The 17469-nt window shown below is 40.8% G+C and overlaps 1 protein-coding gene across 1 annotated transcript in view; it reads left to right on the forward strand.

The window, feature by feature from the left end:
- The first annotated feature begins 213 nt into the window (after positions 1-213).
- Positions 214-17469, forward strand: part of C8A (complement C8 alpha chain) — a 95090-nt gene continuing 77834 nt past the window's right edge. Inside the window, exons 1-3 of the mRNA XM_020976904.2 lie at positions 214-289; positions 394-498; positions 10170-10272. Coding sequence (XP_020832563.1) covers positions 249-289; positions 394-498; positions 10170-10272 — 249 coding nt within the window. The 5' untranslated portion in view covers positions 214-248. The remainder of the gene's footprint in view (positions 290-393; positions 499-10169; positions 10273-17469) is intronic.

Here is a 17469-nt window from a genome sequence, read left to right on the forward strand (position 1 = left end):
GACAAAGAGATAGAAACAGATAGAGACAAAGTGGACAGTCTTTTTGGATTTGTTCTTGTTTAGACTTTGGCCCTCGTGTGTTGAGATAACCCCATATCTTTGGAAGCTAAAGTTGGTTTAAAATTCTCTCTTGCTCAATGGTTATGCCACTCACTGCTTTCCCAAAGGCCAGAACAACTGGAGCCTTGGTGAGCTTGGAGTATCTAATCAATTGTCCCATCAATGATTAACTTTGAGGGGCCAAACCAATGTCTTCTGGTAACTCTCCATTTAGTAGAGACTTTTCAAGGTTGGACCCTGTAAAATTATTTTCTTTGAAGACAAACAAACCTCAAATCTCAATACCAGTGTAAAAGACACACCTGTTTAATCTTTTCTGCTGTCCTCCTTCAGAGCAATGGGGCCATGGCTCCTGAATGGGATAATGGCCTTGAGCTTCCTTGTCTTTTGCCTGATGTCAGACCAGCACGTCACAGCAGCCCAGGATAAGCTCAGGAGGTAAGTGAACTTAATCTCTCCCCGACATTCCATATAAAATTGTCCTATCTTTGGTCCAGAAAAGAGCTTGAGGGTATGCCATGTGTCATGACCAACAGGTTCATATAGTGTAGGATAAAATGGGAGTTCTTGTCCAAATTATCACTAGTGTTCCATTTTTGAAGCTGCTTTTTCTGGCAAAGGTGTCATGAATGGAGACAATATTTTGATTTGTATGAATTAATATTTGCCCAGCTAATGTGATCTTGGATTAAATTAAGAGCTCATAATGTTCTGGACTAGCGCCACAATAGTACTGCTATACCCGAGTTCTTAACTGGACCCCCAAGGGATTCATGGAGAGATTTCAGGGAGGCCATGAAGGGAAAAATTACAACTCTATTTTCACTAATTTCTAAATGAAATTTAGTATTTATTTCAATTATTTCAAAACAGTGTCCTAAGAAGGGGTCCATGGGCTTCACTAGACTTTCACAGGGTTTTGTGGCACAAAAACGGTTAAGAAGCTGATTCCATCTGCTTGGTCAGACCACATTCGAAATATTGTGCTCCATTGAGGGCTCCTCCTTATGTGAAGGGAACTAATCAGCTGGAGAATATCAATCAATCAATCATGTATTAAGTACTTACTGTGTGCTAAACCTCTGTGAAACCCTGGGGATACTATGCATCCAGAGGTGAAAGGCAGCAAGAATTTTGCCTCTGACACTAGCTAGGCCACTTTGGGCAAGTAAGCTAACTTCCCAGGCCTCAGCTTTCTACTTTGTCGGTTGGATTAAATGACTTTTGAGGTTTCCTTCAGCTCTAAACCTTGGATCCTGCAGTAATGCCATATTGGTTTTTAACCCACAGTTATACAGTACCTTAAATTTTGAAAAGCACTTTACGCAGATTATCTCGTTTGAGTTTCACAACAACTCTGTGCTGTTATTATCCTTATGTGACAGATGATGAAACTGAGGCTCATTGAATTGACTTGCCTGTGGAGCCATGTGGCTAGTAATCATTGGAGGCAGGATTGGAACCCAAGCCTTATCTGACTTCAGATCTGGTGCCCTATTCATTATGCCTCACTCCCTCTTGCATGAGGATCATTGGGGGATTGGGGGATTCCATTAGCCTGGAAGAGAGAAGGTTCAGAAATGACATGAAAACTGGTTTGTGTCCTTAAAAGGGCTGTGTCATGTGGAGGAGCAATTTGATTCTTTGGGTTGGAATTTGGCTTCCTAGCTACACACATGACACAGCTGGGAATGATGGGTAGGAATTACAAAGAGGATAGAAAGAAGAAAAGCCTTCTACCAACTAGAGGGATCCGAAGGGGCATTGGGCTGCCTGGAGGTCAGGGCTTCTTTCTCAAGCACAGGATGGAAGACTTCCTCTTCATTATGCCTGGAACACACTTGCTCCATGCCTCCATCTTGGAATATCTAGTAATTTCCTCAAAGGCTCAGCTCAAATTCCACCTTCTCCATGAGGCCTCCTCTGATTCCTCTAGACATTCATGTTCCTTTCTTACCTTGCTTCTATTTTATATCTTTGTATATACACACATATTCACACTTATATACAAATGCATACATACACACATGCATATATACACACATACACATATGCATACATAAATATTGTTTCTTTTTTTGAAGTTTTCTCTGCTTAATAGTATTTTAGTTTTTCAATTATATGTAAAAATAGTTTTCAACATTCACTTTAATAAGATTTTGAGTTTTTTCTCCCACCCCTCCCATCTCTCCCCAAACCACCAGCAATCTGATATAGATTACCCATGTACAATCATATCAAATATATTTCCACATTAGTCATGCTGTGAAAGAAGAATCAGAACAAAAGGGAAAAACCACAAGAAAGCAAAAACAAACAAACAAAAAAGAAAATAGTCATATTGTCTCTTCTGAATGAATATAAGTTCCTTGTAGTTAATTTGGGTATTTATTATAGTAACTACAAAAAACATTATGTGCATCCAGAGAAAGCAGTGATAAATAGAATCTGTATAGAATGATTTTACATACGTATGCATATCTGTGTCCAGTGGTAGCCATCTTGCGGGTGGAGGGAGGGAAGAAAAAAGAGAAAAAAGAAATTTACATGATAGCTTTATTACATATTTAAAAGGAATAGCAAGTTGTACATAGGATTTGTAGTTTCATGTGTGATTGCATCTTTGTAAAAATTCTACTATGTTATGGAAATGCTTGTTTTGTTTTATTAAGTAAAAATAAAATAAATACAAATTTGAAAAAGAATGCAAGTTCCTCGTGGGCAAGAATTGTTCCACCTGCTGTTTAATCAATGCTTATTGACTGATAGATGATTTGAGATTCATGTTCAGGTAGAGGGTGGACTGTACTGACTTTTCTGCCCCTCCAAAGCCACCAACTGACATTCTACAATTTTGTAATTGTTTGTGCCCTTTGCTTTGAACACCCTGATCTAGAGTCAAACTCTTCTCTTGTTCTCTAGACCCTATTGATTCAGATTGATAACACAGAAAACATTTATTTATGCTTTACACTTTAGGAAAGCACCCCCCCCCCACCCCCACATTTTAATCTCATCACTCTTGCAATGGCTTGTGACATAAGAAGTGAAAGTATTTTTAGTCCCATTTTTAGGTGAGTAAACTGAGGACCAGAGTGGAGAACTGACTTGCCCAACATCATGCAAATCAGGAGGTAGAGTTGGGGCTTGAGCCTAGGGTTTCTGATTTCAACTCCGACACTCTTTCCATTGCACCAAAACCTTTCACGAGATACATTTTGTTTTGATTAGATCATTCCATATTTTTTGTTTAGAGTACTTTAAAAGCAGATACTTTGCTTCAAACTGAAGATTTTTAACTATCAATCAGTATGACGAGTATTTATTAAGCACCTACTATACGCCAGGCACTGTATTAGGTGCTGGGGATACAAAGACAAATATAAAATGGTTCCTGCCTTAAAGCAGTTTAAAGTCTACCAATTAACTGATTAGCAAATCTGTTATAAAAACAGAAAGATGGCCTCAGAACCAGGAAGATCTGAGTTCGAATCCTGATTTAGGCACATACGAACTATGTGACCTCTAGTGAGTAATTTAAATTCTAGGCACCCAGGGCCACTCTCTAAGAATCTAAATTCTAGAGAAGGTGACTACTTGCATTGGTAGAGTGTATCCTGACTTGGGAGTTCTTGATACCAGTGAAATCATAAGTCCTATCCCTATGTGCCTTGCACAGTGCTGGGCTCAGGGGCTACAGAGACAAAAAACATCAAGCAGCTCTTGCTCTCGAGGAATTTGACTTTCCTGGAAATATTCTATTTAATTAATCAATCGACATTTATTTAGTGCCAGGCATTGTGCCTATGTGCCAGGCATTGTGCTGAGTTCTGGGGATTCAAAAAGAGGCAAAAGATGGTCTTATAATCTAGTACAAGAGTTTTACTCTATCTGGAATTTCTGTGGTGCTCAACAGTAATAAGGAAAAACTTCCGCAAGTATCATTTCATTTAAACCTCACAGCTCTGGAAGGAGTCAAGGCAAGCAGGGATTCCTATCCCAGAGTGGCGGAGTGGTCAATAATAACTGGCTAACATGTACCTGGTGCTTTACAAAGTTGCTTTGTACATGATATTGAATCTGATTCTGCCAAGGAGAACTGTGGATTAGGTCTAGTGTCATCGTGATAAGAGATATTAAATACCTGGGCTTAGAACACACCAGTAAACTAGTAGCAGTAATAGTGAGAATTTTAAAAGTGAGCATTTTAAGCTTTACAAAGCACTTCACAAATATCACCTCATTTGATCCTCATTATATTGGGAGATAGGTGCTAATATTTTTCCTATTTTACAAGTGAGGAAACTGAGTCAGATAGAGATTAAGTGACTTGTTCAGGGTCACACAGTTATTAAGGATCTGAAGTAGGATTTGAATTCACATCTTTCTGACTGCATCTAGCATTCTACTCATTAGGATACCTATCTGCCTTTGGACTGTAGAGCAAGGATTAGACCAAACCTCTTCATTTTAATGTCCATTGCATACCACATATGTGCACACACACATATGAATTTTAACTCTAATATCATTGTAGCTTTTATATTTTATAGTAAGAGATATCTCCTTTTTAGCAACAATTCAATGAAAAAAAAGAGCCCACTTTCTACAACATTTAATTTGCAACTTGTATTTAAAGCAAATACACTTTAGAAAAAAAATCAGAAAATTCATCACTAATAATTAGAAGATGAAGGCCAGGGAAGCTGTAGTAAGGGAAAACCTTTGCCGAGATACACTTAATTATAAAAGCTTATTATTGTAATCCCTTTTGAAAACGAACAAAGAGTCTCAATATTTGATGAACTTATCAAACAAGACAGACCCGGTGAAGAGGCGCATTTTAAGTCCAGGCAGAAGGAGAGCCAATTAAAGACTTTGCCCAGTGCTGCAGGAGATAATCAGCAGCTCCTTTGTCAGGGAGGAAAAGAACTCCAGCAGGCTTAGTGTGGGTTAGAGCTGGCCTGGAAGGTGGCCCGGCTGATCCTTTCTGCCATCTTTAATGGGAGACAATGATCAGTGGAGCCAGTGGGATTGTGGCCAATCTATGGGGCTCTTTTCCCTGGCCAACATGCATGCTTATAGAATCAGGGGTCTCCTCCTAGAGTCCTAGGATCAGATTCGAGGACAGAAAAATGTTGGAACGTAGAATGCGGCATCTGGGGGGTGCCTTAGACAATAGACCTTGAGAGGTTAGGGACCTCTCCAGGGTCATGCTGCTAAGTATTAGAAGCAAGATTTAAACCCACATCTTGCTGATTCTAAGTCCAGCTGCTATCTATGTTTGTACAGAGTTATTATCCCATTGCTTCCCCCCAAATAGACCCCTCCCCCAAGAGACCCCTTGAGGGCAGGGATTGTTTTTTGTCTCTCTTTGTATCCCCAGTGTTTAGCACCTTGGTGCCTGGTACACAGTAGGTGTTTAATAAATGCTTGTTGACACGACTTGGCTGTCTGTTGTAGTTACACTCAGATTCCCATGCAAACAGCATGAAGGAAGGGAAGGGAGAGAATATTGATTTTTTTCTTTCAGGCTCATTGCCTTTGAAGGTTAGCTAGGGAAGGTAGGGATAAGACTGTGCTTGAAGATTGTATCTATACTCATTCAAGGTCTTTTGCTTGCTTGCTTTGGGGAACAAATGCTTTTTGAAAACTTAGCTTGGCCATGCGGTAAGTGAGCATGTGTATGGATTTTCAGCCATCAAATGCTTTGTATCATCTTGACAATTTCATTGTGCTAATGTTTATAGAGCTTTTCATGGGGAAAGGCTCCCTTCTGCTTAGTGGGAAGCAGGGGGTAAAAATGGAATATGTATCTCAGCCAATGGGGTGATGAGAGACATTTTCTTAAGTTGTCAGGATATTTGCTTTCTTTGAAAAATTTTTGCCACTCAACTGCACTTGGTGGTGTTAGGATGGCCCATAAAGTGAAATACAATAAAAACTGTTCTGAACTCTAAGTCAGGGACTCTGATGCTTAATAGCTGAGTAGGTCATGGGCCAGGTCCTCCCACTCTCTGACTTCTAACTCAAACCTGTGAGGAAGCCATTCTCATGCCCTTTTTACTGATGAGAAAACTGAGATTCTCTCAGACAGCAAGGATAACAATAATGGGCATTTATGTAGCCTGAAGCACTTTAGGCACAATATCTTCTTGGATTCTCACAATAGATCCAGGAAGTGAGGTATGATCTCAGCTTTGAAGGACCCCAGGGATTCTGAGAGACAGAGGAGAGAAACCCCAGTTCTATCAGCTGATGCTCATCACTTGTGTCCCCCAGGAGAAGGCTGGGCATTAGGGGAGGGGCTCAGCTGTGGGCGTCAGTGACTCCCCAAATAGTCTACTGTCAGACTTTCTGGTTCTGTGTTGGAGATGGCTTCCTGTATTTACCTTTGTGTAGACATCATGTCACAAAGCTTTTAAATCCACAGTGACGAAGTTTCATTCCACCTAAGCTTTTGGTTACATCCCTTAATGCTCTTTCCCTCATTTCGACATCTTAATGGGGTCTCCATAGACTTGAAATGACATCCTGACAATTCTACTTGGATGTGCTGAAATATGCCAAACAGTAATTCCTTCCCTGCCTTATCAGATCATCAGCTTATTCGTAATTTTCTTTTTTCTATAGTAACATATTACAGTAGGAAAAGGGATTATCTTGGAGTCACAGGACGCTGGGTTCAAATCTCAGCTACCCCATTTATTTCCTGTGCACATTTGGTCATCACTTTACTTCTTGGGGGCTCAGTTTTCTCATCTGTAAAATGAGACCATTGGACTAAGTGACCCCTTTCCAGCTCTCCATCTGTGAGACAAAGATTGTTTTGATTTTCCCCTCCTGTCTTGAGGGGCTGGTTAGCACAATGTTTGTAAAGTGGTTTAGCCAAGTGCCCGGTGCATAAATGACATTAAATAAATATTTGTTCCTTTTCCTCTTCCCTGCTTAATAATGCTTATTGAGTTGACTTGATTTGAATATCCTATGATCTTATTAATAATTGTAGCTAGTGGTTATAAAATAAAGTTTGCAAAGGGCTTTCAAATTTTGATCTGATTTGATCCTCATAACAACCTTGAAAGGGAGGTGCCATTATTATTACCATTTTATGAACTAGGGAGTTGAAGCAGATAGAGGTAAAGTGACTTGCCCAGGATCACACAGCTAGAAAGTATCTAAGGCTGGATTTGAACTCAGGTCTTCTTGACTCTAGACTCAGTGCTCTGGGCCACTGCGCCATTTACCTTAGGATCATAGGAACTATGGTTACTAGATGGAGCAGCGGACAGGGTAGTGGAATTGGAGTCGGGACTTCAAATCTTGCCTCAGACATTCACTAGCTGTGTGATGCTGGGCAAATCCTTTACCTCTGTCTGCCTCAGTTCCTTCATCCACAGAATGGGGATAATAATAGTTTCTACCTACCAGAGTTGTGAGGAACAAATGTGATTATCCCTACAAAGGGCTTCACGAACCTCAAGGTGTTATAAATGCATTTTTATCATCATCATCATCATCACCACCATCATCATCATCATCATCATCATCATTAATTTAGAGCTGAATTACCTTAAAGCCTATTTAAATCTGACCTCCTTGTTTTACTGTTCCTTCCCAGATCTCAGCTTCTTCCTCTGGCTTTAGAGACGTTGCTTTTAGAGCAGAATAGGAGCTTTGAGGAAGCTGGTGGTGCCACAGATAGAGCACTTGGCCTGGAGTCAGGAAGAACTGAATTCAAATCTAGTTTCAGACACTTACTAGCTGTGTATCCCTGGAAAAGTCACTTAACTTCTGCCTCGGTTTCTTCAGCTGCAAAATGGAGGCAATAATAGAAACTACCACGAATGACTGTTGTGAGGATCAAATAAGATAATATTTGTGAAGCACTTAGTAGTGTGCCTAGCGCGTAGTAGGTACTTAATGAGTGCTTGTTTGCTCCTCTTAGAAGTCATTGAAATAAAAGGCTATTTCTTCCACTACAACGTAAGCCTTCTGAGGGCAAGACTTGCTTTATTTTTGGCTTTGTGTCTTTTATTAGCCAAATGCCACCACCTTTCTCAGTCTCCTTGTCTCCCTCTTTTAATTGAAAGAATGGAAATGACAATCTTTTCAAAGGTGTCAGCGTTCAAGGCAGAAAGGGACCTTAGAGATCATTTAACCTAACCATCTCATTTTCTTTTAATTTATTTTCATTTAATTTTATAGTAACATAATTTCTTTATATAAAATTAACATATTTTTATCTAAAACTAATGAAATGTACTAGGGAGAGTTTCTGACTCCTTCCTTCCTTGAGCAGGCATGTTGCCCATTGTCTCTTGCATTTTCTCTGTGCCCCAACTGGCGAGGTGATCACTTGGCTGTGATCTTGACCTGGGCAGGGTGGCGACCACTAACTGCCCTTAGCTTTTTGTTCTTTGTTGAGTATAGTATTATAGGAGCACAGCACCAGAGCAGATGAGGAAACGGAGACACAGAGAAATGACTTCTCCAGGGTGATAGCGTTAAGTAGCAAAATTAGGACTTGAACCCTTCCTCACTCCTACTCTAGCATTGTCCTCACAGCATCAGTAGACTGTGCTGTTTTGTGTCTAAGTTCCCCAAATTTGCATCTCCATCTTCATCCCCACCCTCCTCCCTAGAGAATACACCTTTTAAAATCCTGGTCTCCGAAAGATTCCTAATTGACCTAATTTGTGAGCTCCCTGTACTTTTGAGCAGAATGTCTACACACACACACACACACACACACACACACACACACACACCCCTCTTTCCCATTTTCCCATTCCCTACTCCAAGCACTTGGCTGAGGGTCCTGTACATAATAGATGTATAATGCCTCAATCATCCACTCATCAAACATGTATTAAGCACTTGCTGTATACCAGGTACTGGGGATATGAAGAAAAAAATGGAAGTTCCTGATCTCAAGGGGTGGTAATCCTGTTATGAATTTAAGGGTGGATAAAATAATGAAATAATAGATGAATTAATGAAAGAACAAATAAATGAATGCATCAAAAACAAGTTGTGATTCTGGTGACTCACTACATGAAAATCAACTTAATTATTTCCAAATAAGCCCTGAGACAGGTTGATGTGGCACTTATAATTCGACTTATGTTGTAGGATGGACATATGATTGGCCCGAGACAGAAGGTTCTCCCTTTGAAGTGGAGAGAAGGTTGGTTTTGGATTCTAACCTAGGTTTGAGTCCTGGACCTGCCATTTATTGTTTGACATCTGGCTTATATCTTACCATCTTTAACCCTCTGTAAAAGGGGAATAATGGTATTTGTACAACCTGGATCACAGGGCAGTGGTGAGTAGAGTGCTTTGTAAACAAAGGGCTAGGGAGAACAGAGTGGTTCTTAGTCACTGTTCATTATGGTTGTCGTTCATTAAAGGACACACACACACACACACACACACACACACACACACCCTCAAAAGCCTGCACAAATCCCTGCTGTTAATGAGCCTGACCTTTCAATGGCCTGTTTTCCTCCTCTGTTTGGTCACTCGTTCTCACCTATAGCAGTAGCTCCTGGTTTCCTGTATATTCTCACTGTGGCCTCATGGAAAAATCCCATGCCTTGTAGTCAAGAAGACCTGGTTTTGTGTCACGACTCAACTACTTCTGAGCTGTACAGTCTCTGGAAAGACATTTTTCCCTTTTGCACCCTCAGAATCCTCATTTATCAAATCATGAAATTCCTACCAGTTCCTCGTGGGCTATTGAGAGGCCAGACCAGAAGACACAGGTAAAGAGCTCTGTACTGGCAAAACTCTGGACAAATAAGCCATACGGGCTAGACACAGTTTATTTGCTCATTTTTACTGCTATCAAGTCAACAAGCATTTATTAAGCACCTACTGTGTGACAAGTACTATGCTAAGGACTGAAAATAAAAAGAAAGACAAGGAGTCCCTGGCCCCTAATAATCAAATAATTCATAATTGAATGGGGGCAGCAATATGCAAACATACATGCATACAAACTAGAGATATGGGGAAATGGGAGGTAACCAGCACAGGAAATTCCTGAAAGCTCTATTGAATTTACTTTTTTTTTTTGGGGGGGGGTTGTCTTTTCTCTTCAGAAGAATAGGGCGGGCAGATCAGCCCTCAACTCCTGCTCCAGTTGCTTGTCAGCTTAGTGAATGGTCAGCGTGGACCGAATGTTTTCCATGCCTGGGTAAAAAGGTAAGAATTCTGGTCAATATCTAGTCCATTGGACATATTTTTGCCTTTATGGATAATAGAACAATGAAGGTGGCCACAGAACAGAAAGTGTTATAGCTGACATGAACCTTAGAACATAGACTGCTAAAAGAAACCTAAGAGCATAGAAAGGGTACAGAATGTGAGAACATAGCAGAGGACATTGGTGCTAGAAGGAATCTTGGAAAATAGAGTGGTATGGGCGGGAGGGACCTTAGAAGAGGGAATGTCAGAGCTGGGAAGAACCTTAGAGCATAAAGCACATTGAAGGACAACACCAACAGCAACCTTGGCATTTTCCTAACATTTGAAGCTTCATATGATGCTGTACAAATACTGTCTTATTTGATTCTCACAATAGCCCTAGGAGGAAGGTGCCGTTATCATTCCTATTTAATACATGAGGAACCTGAGGCAGACAGAAGTTAAGTGACTTACCCAGGGTCACAGAGCCTTACAAGTATCTGGGACAGGATTTGAGCTTAAGCCTTGCTGAGTGCTAGAGAGGAACTTAGAACATAAAATGCTAAACTCAGAAGAGACGTTAGAACACAGAATGATAAAGCTGGTGTAGGGTGTGGCCCCTCAGAGCATAGATTGTTAATATTAAAAAGTAAAATATCTTGGAATATAGAAGGTTAGAAAACAGACCAAAAATGTTAGTGTAGCCCAGGTTAGTTCTGGGGTACCCTAGTCCCAACTCTTACTATCACAGATGTTGAGTCACCAAAACCTCAGGATTCTAAGGGTATGCCTTATAGCTCAGGGGTGATTCTCTAATGTCATTGGCTCAAGTATGCTTCCCCCAAGGTTATTGGCTGAAAATTAATTTAGTAAGCCAGCCTGAAGAGTAGGGTTGAAACCACCACCCCATCTCCCCAGCTTCAGAGATGTTAAGAGACCTGTTCGAGGTCACATAGCTAGGCATCTGGGTCTTGAAAACAGGTCATCTGTATTCCAGTGCTATTTTCTTTTCATTATGCTTTGAAAACTTGGAAGTGACTAAATATGACCTATAATAATTGTTATATCGAGCCTCCTCTAAATGACCTTTATGGTCACTTCCAAAGCTAAATTTCTATGGCTCTGCCTTATGATTGAGACTTAGCAGAGGAAATACAAACAAACAAACAAGCAATGAATCAGTGGGAGTGGTTCATGAGATTTTCTGGCTCAGACAACTTGCCTTTGACAATTTTAAATGTCAGAAAAAGGCAACAGGATTAGTTTTGAATTGGGCAGGCATTTAGCTCTAAATGGCTCTTTGCATTTTGTTAAGGGTCCAAGTTACTAGACTGGTAGATGAAGTGAATGCCATAAATAGAGTTTACCTAGATTGCAGCAAAGCATTTCATAAAATCTCTCATGCTATTGAAGTGAAAAGAAGGAAGAAACGTGGGTTGAGTGATAGTGTAATTAGATGCATTCAGAACTAATTGAATGGCTGGACCTAAAGAGTAGTCATAAGGTTTCATGTTAACTTGGAAGAATATCGCCAGTGGAGTGTTCCAGGCATCTTGGCTTTTCTTTAGACTGGTTAACATTTTTATAGATGACTTGGATGAAGTTACAAAATGCATGCACGTCAAATTTGGCAGAAGACACAAAGACGGGAGGGAACATTGACAGACTGAGAGGCAAAGCCAAGATTCAAAAAGATGGTGACAGGCTAGAACACTGGGCTGAATTTTAACAAGAGGAAATTTAATCAGTACAAATGTAAAATCTTACACTTGGGTACAAAAATCAACTTCATAAGTTGACTTAGATAACATTTTATCTGGGAAAAAAAAAAGAATCTGGGGATTTCGGTGGATTGCGTAGTGAGTATGGTTCCATGATGTTTCATGATAGCCAAAATGCAAATCTTGAGATGCATTAAGAGAGACATGGTGTCCAACACCAGGGAAGCGATGGTCCCATTTTACTTCATGCTGGTTATACTACATCTGGCATACTGTATTGAGTTCTGGGTGCCATATTTTAGAAAGGGTATTGATGAGCTCAAGAATGTCCAGAGGAAGGCAGCTAGAATGGTGAAAGGGACTGGAGTCCATACCATATGAGGACTAGTTAAATGAACTAGAAGGGAGTGGTATTTAGTCCAGAGAATTAAATAATTAGGGAAATATAATAACTATTTTTGAATACCTCAAGGGCTAGTACTTGGAAGATGGATTGGCTCCAGTGTGGCTGGCAGGATTTGGAGCAATCAATCAATCAGTCTATAAATGTTTATTATGCACATACTGTATGCCAAGTACTGTGCTAGGTTCTAGAAATATGTATTTGATTCTTTTCAACTTCCACCCATTCCATTCTAGGTTATGGGATCATTATAAATGTAGAGAAAGAAAGGACCACAAAGGTTCAGCCCTTTCATTTTATAAATGAGGAAACTGAGTCCTTGACAAGCCAAGCAAGTTGCCTAATGATCCCCAGCTAGTAAGTGACAAAGTCAAGATTTAAATTAGGACCAATCATTCCAAAGCCATGTCCTACAGCCCTAAAGGACATATAGAATATCTGAAACTTCCCTTATAAAAATAACTTTGTTAAAAATTCTCATTTTCCTCTGACTTTCTAAACTACTTTTTCTCAATTGTTGCCTTTGGAGATAACTCAGATGAAGGGCTTACAGTTTGGTTTATAATTGAATCACTTTTTCCTGGAGCTAATAAGACTGACCTTTCTTTAGAGTGACATTTTTTTTTTTGTATTTGTTAAGCTCTGGTCATTATTTCAGTGGAATACAGCCAATGTCCTTTTGCACAGTAATGTTCTTCCTCTTAAACTACCCCATCAGAGATAAGCATTTGGTTGGAAGAAACTAGCATTTTGAAGAGGAAATTAGGTTTCAGCATTACAGAATCTGAGAGGAGGAAGGAATTTCTCAAACCTTCTAGTCCAAATAATACCCGATTAAGAATCCTTTCTACAGCCCCCCTGGCCAGTGGTCAGCCAGCTTCCACCTGAAAACCTCCAGTAATGGAAAACTCAGCACCCTCTCTGGTTGCCCATTTCACTTTTCAGTGGCTCTGTTTGAAAGGAAGGTTTTCCTGGCATCAAGTTTAAATTTATGCCATTATAATTTCAAATCCATACTCCTGGCTCTACTTCTGGGGTCAAGGAAAATAAGTCTGCAGTTTTTACCATATGACAGCCCTCCAAATACTTGACAAGGGCAGCTATCTTGCTCCATTCCCCCTCACCCAAAGCATTCCCAGTCACTTGAATCAATTCTTATGAGTCATGATCTTGAGTTAGAGCACTGAGCTGGAGTGGGTCAGATAACCTGGATAACAATAAATGTCAAGTCTTACATACCAAGTCTAAAAAAATCAATGTCCCAATAGAATATGAGAGAGACATGGCCAGGCATCAATTCATTTGGAAAAGATCTGGGGTTTTGGTGGACTACACCTTTCATGTGAGCTAATAGTATGATATGGCAGCCAAAAACAAACAAAAAGCTAAGATGATTTTAGGCTACATTGAGTCACAGAGAATCCAACACTAGGGAGATTCCTCTGTGTTTGGCACTGACTGGGCCACGTACATCTGGGGTGTCATCATAGGTGCTATGTATTTGAAAAAAAAGTACATTGACTTGATGTCTTGTTTTTTCATTGCCTAAATTGTCCCCTTTACCCCCACCCGATAACCTTATAGCAAAGCATTTTTAAGAAAGAAAAACAGAAAAAGAGTAAGAGGAGAAAAAATAGTCAGTAAAATGGATTGATATTTTAAGTGTGTAGAATGGGGAAAGGGGAAGTGGGTAAGCACTGATTAAGGATACACTTGGGTAATTCTGTAAGCCATATATTGCACTAAGAGATTTACAGATATTGAACAACCACCCTGGAAGACATGTCCTATTATAATCCCCATTTTATAGTTGAGAAAACTGAGGCTGACAGAGTGACTTTTCCCAGGGTCACATAGCTATTAAATTCTGAGCCTGGATCTGAGCTCAAGTCTTCCTGACTCCAAGATGAGCACTCTGTTCACTAAACAGGGGTCCATGGATAGATTTCAGCAGGTCCATAAACTGGGATGGGAAAAAAATTAAATATCTTCACTAACATAGCTGAAATTTGTAATTTCCATGAATACAGGCAACAAACATGATACTGAGGAGGGTGCCATGGGCTTCACTAGATTGGCAAGGGGGTCTAAGGCCCCCAAAATAAAGAACCCCTGGTCTAGAAGAAGCTAACTAGAATGGTGGAAGGTGAGATCAGTTGGAGAAACTAGGGAGTTTTAGATCAGAGGAGACTTGAAGACTTGTTTCCTCTTCCCCTTCCCCCAGACCAACCCCATCTCATCCTTCTCTGCCACCATCAGAGAAGGAAAGAGATCATATTGTTGCTCCATGGGATGCACCCTGTGGTCTGACTCCTCAGACAGCTCAGCAGAGGCCTGGGAGAGTCTGTAGAATGTCTAGGCACGGGCTGAAGTGAAGAGCAGGACCCTCATTTATTTATTAATTTTTTTAAAAAAAATTTTGGCTAGGCAATGGGGTTAAGTGACTTGCCCAAGGTCACACAGCTAGTAAGTGTTATGTGTCTGAAGCTGGATTTGAACTCAGTTCCTCCTGAATCCAGGGCTGGTGCGCTATCTGCTGCACCACCTAGCTGCCCTGGGACCCCATTTAAATAGCCTAGTGCAACCTAGAAAATACTTATTCCCTCAAGTCAGACAACAGGCATTTATTTAGTGCCTACTATGTTGCAGGCACTGTGCACATATTAAGTGTCTGTTCTAGGGAATCATTAAATGCATGTGACGAATGCTCTTTCTTTGACTGAATGGATGAATGGTACACATGGAAGTGTTTCACAATCCTCTATCACAGAATAAACACTATGAATATTTTCTGTGATGTATGTTTTCAAGTGTGTTGTGTGATATTGTATTCTTCTTACACAGCTGGAGAATCAAGGACAGAAGGAATTCTTCTGGACTCTTGTGCCCTGCAGGGAATGCTCCCCACCAGGAGCTCAGTACTCTTGTCCCTGACCCCCTAGTTCTCCAGGAAATAGTCTACACCCATTCAATTGATGCAGCAGTGGGATCTTTCTGGGCCGTTGCCCAGCCTTGGAGGGAGAAAGGCCAATAACCCAGCCTCTATACAGGGATCAGGCCTTTATTTATCACAACAGGGACAGGGAGTGGGCTGGTAATTAAAATCTGCCCACAGTCCCAAATTGGCCATTAGTTACAACCTCCTACTACACAGGTTATAAACCTTTTTATCATGGCTGCTTAACTAGGAGGCAAATGGATGGCTTTGAACTTCACCTCCTCTGCGGTTCTCTGCTTCCTTGTCTAATGAGCAGCAAAGAAACCAAGAGGCAGACAAAGGGAGAGAGGAGGCGGGGAGGGTCTGGGCAACCGCGCCGTTCACCCACTGGGCTCCTGCCTCAGAAGCACCCTGGCATGGAAGCATTTCTGAAAGTATCCCTGGAAAGATTCCAGTGGCAGGATCTCCTGCTGTGCACAAGGGGACGTGTGACCCATCTCCCTCTGCTGAATCTTCTCACATTAGTATCAGCACTATCAATAATTATCATAATAATCGTCTCATTGCAATCATATTAAATCACTTCCAGTAAGTTCAATCCACAAACATTTATGAAGTACCTACCATGTACAGACACTGTGCTGAGCATGGAGAATGTGAAGAAAGACCCCTGTCCTCATGGAGGTTCCACAGAATGCAAATCCACATGCCACCATTTTCATTTGGTGACAAAAGTCAGCCATTCTCTCTAGCTGGGCAATAGATCCACAAGTAATAGATATAAAAAATAATAGGCAGCGAGTTATCCCAGGGTAACCTCTCTCTAAATTAGAGATGGAAGGAATGTAATAATAATAATAATAATAATGAGACGAATACAATAATAGCTGAAATACATATAGTGCTTCATAATCATTATTTCATTTGATATCTATGAATGATATTGTCTCACTTGGGATATTTAGGGACCCTCATCCAGCCCTATGATTTCATTCTTCCCCAACTTCCTTCAAGACCCAAGTGAAATCTCACCTTCTCCTGGGTGCTTTTCCCAGCCCCTCTTCCCTCCATTAGTTGTTTCCTCTTTATTCTGTCTGTGGCTTGTTGGCTCCTAGGTGTTTGCGTGGTGCTTCCCCCTTTAAATCGTGTGCTCCATGAGGGCGGGGACTGCTTTTTTGCCTCTCTTTGTAGCTCTAGTGCTCAGCGCAGTGCTGGGTACATAGTAATAAATGCTTACTGACTGACTGATTGACTTCTACAGAGAGCTCCTGGCTTAGAAACTCCCTGTGCCAACCCAAATTAGCAATCCCCCTTTTACTCATGGCTTTAGAGAGTTGAGTGGCAAACAGTGGTTCATTCTGCTTTTTGTCCATAATTATACAGCCAGGCTGTGTTGTAGGGAAGATGTGAATCCAGGTCTTCCTGATGCTGAGTCAGATCTACAGGATCACTAACCACATCTTGACTCTCAATAGTAACAGCTCACATTTATCTAAAGAGGTGGGCATGGTGTAGTGGGTAGCGTTCTGGCCTCAGAACCAGAAATACCTTGGCTGGGACACTACTAAGTAGGTTAATTCTCTTCTCTGATGGTCAGTCTCCTCCGTCCAAAAAAAGGACGTGTGAGTATAGCTGTCCTACCTAGCTCATGGGTTTATTTTGAGGCCAAGTGAAAATAGTCTATGTAGAGGACTCTGACAATTTCTTTAAAAGTGCTATATAAACATAGCGAGGCAGTGTGGTGTAAGGGAAAGAGAAGTGGCCTTGAAGTCAGGACAGTCTGAGTTAGTCCCAACCCTGCCCCATGCTGGTTATGTGATCATGGGTCAGACATTCAATCTAAGGTGCAGAGCTACAGAACAGCATTGATATGCATTAAGGGAATCTCCTCATCTGGGAGTGCCCTACTTTGAAGAAACCACAAGTTCAGATGAAACATACAGATATGGAAATATGGTCTAGCCAGGTGGTACAAGAGTGCTGGGCATGGAGTCAGAAAGACCTGAGTTCAAATCTACCCTCGGATACTTATTAGCTGTGCAGTCCTAAGTAATTCACTTAACCTCTGTCTCAGTTTCCTCATCTATAAAATGGGGGTGATAATAATCTTATAGGGCTGTTGTAAGTATAAAAGGAGATAATATGGATAAAGT

This window comes from Phascolarctos cinereus, unplaced genomic scaffold (assembly GCF_003287225.1).
Source record: "Phascolarctos cinereus isolate Bilbo 61053 unplaced genomic scaffold, phaCin_HiC Scaffold_5;HRSCAF=322, whole genome shotgun sequence".
Classification (NCBI taxonomy): Eukaryota; Metazoa; Chordata; class Mammalia; order Diprotodontia; family Phascolarctidae; genus Phascolarctos; species Phascolarctos cinereus.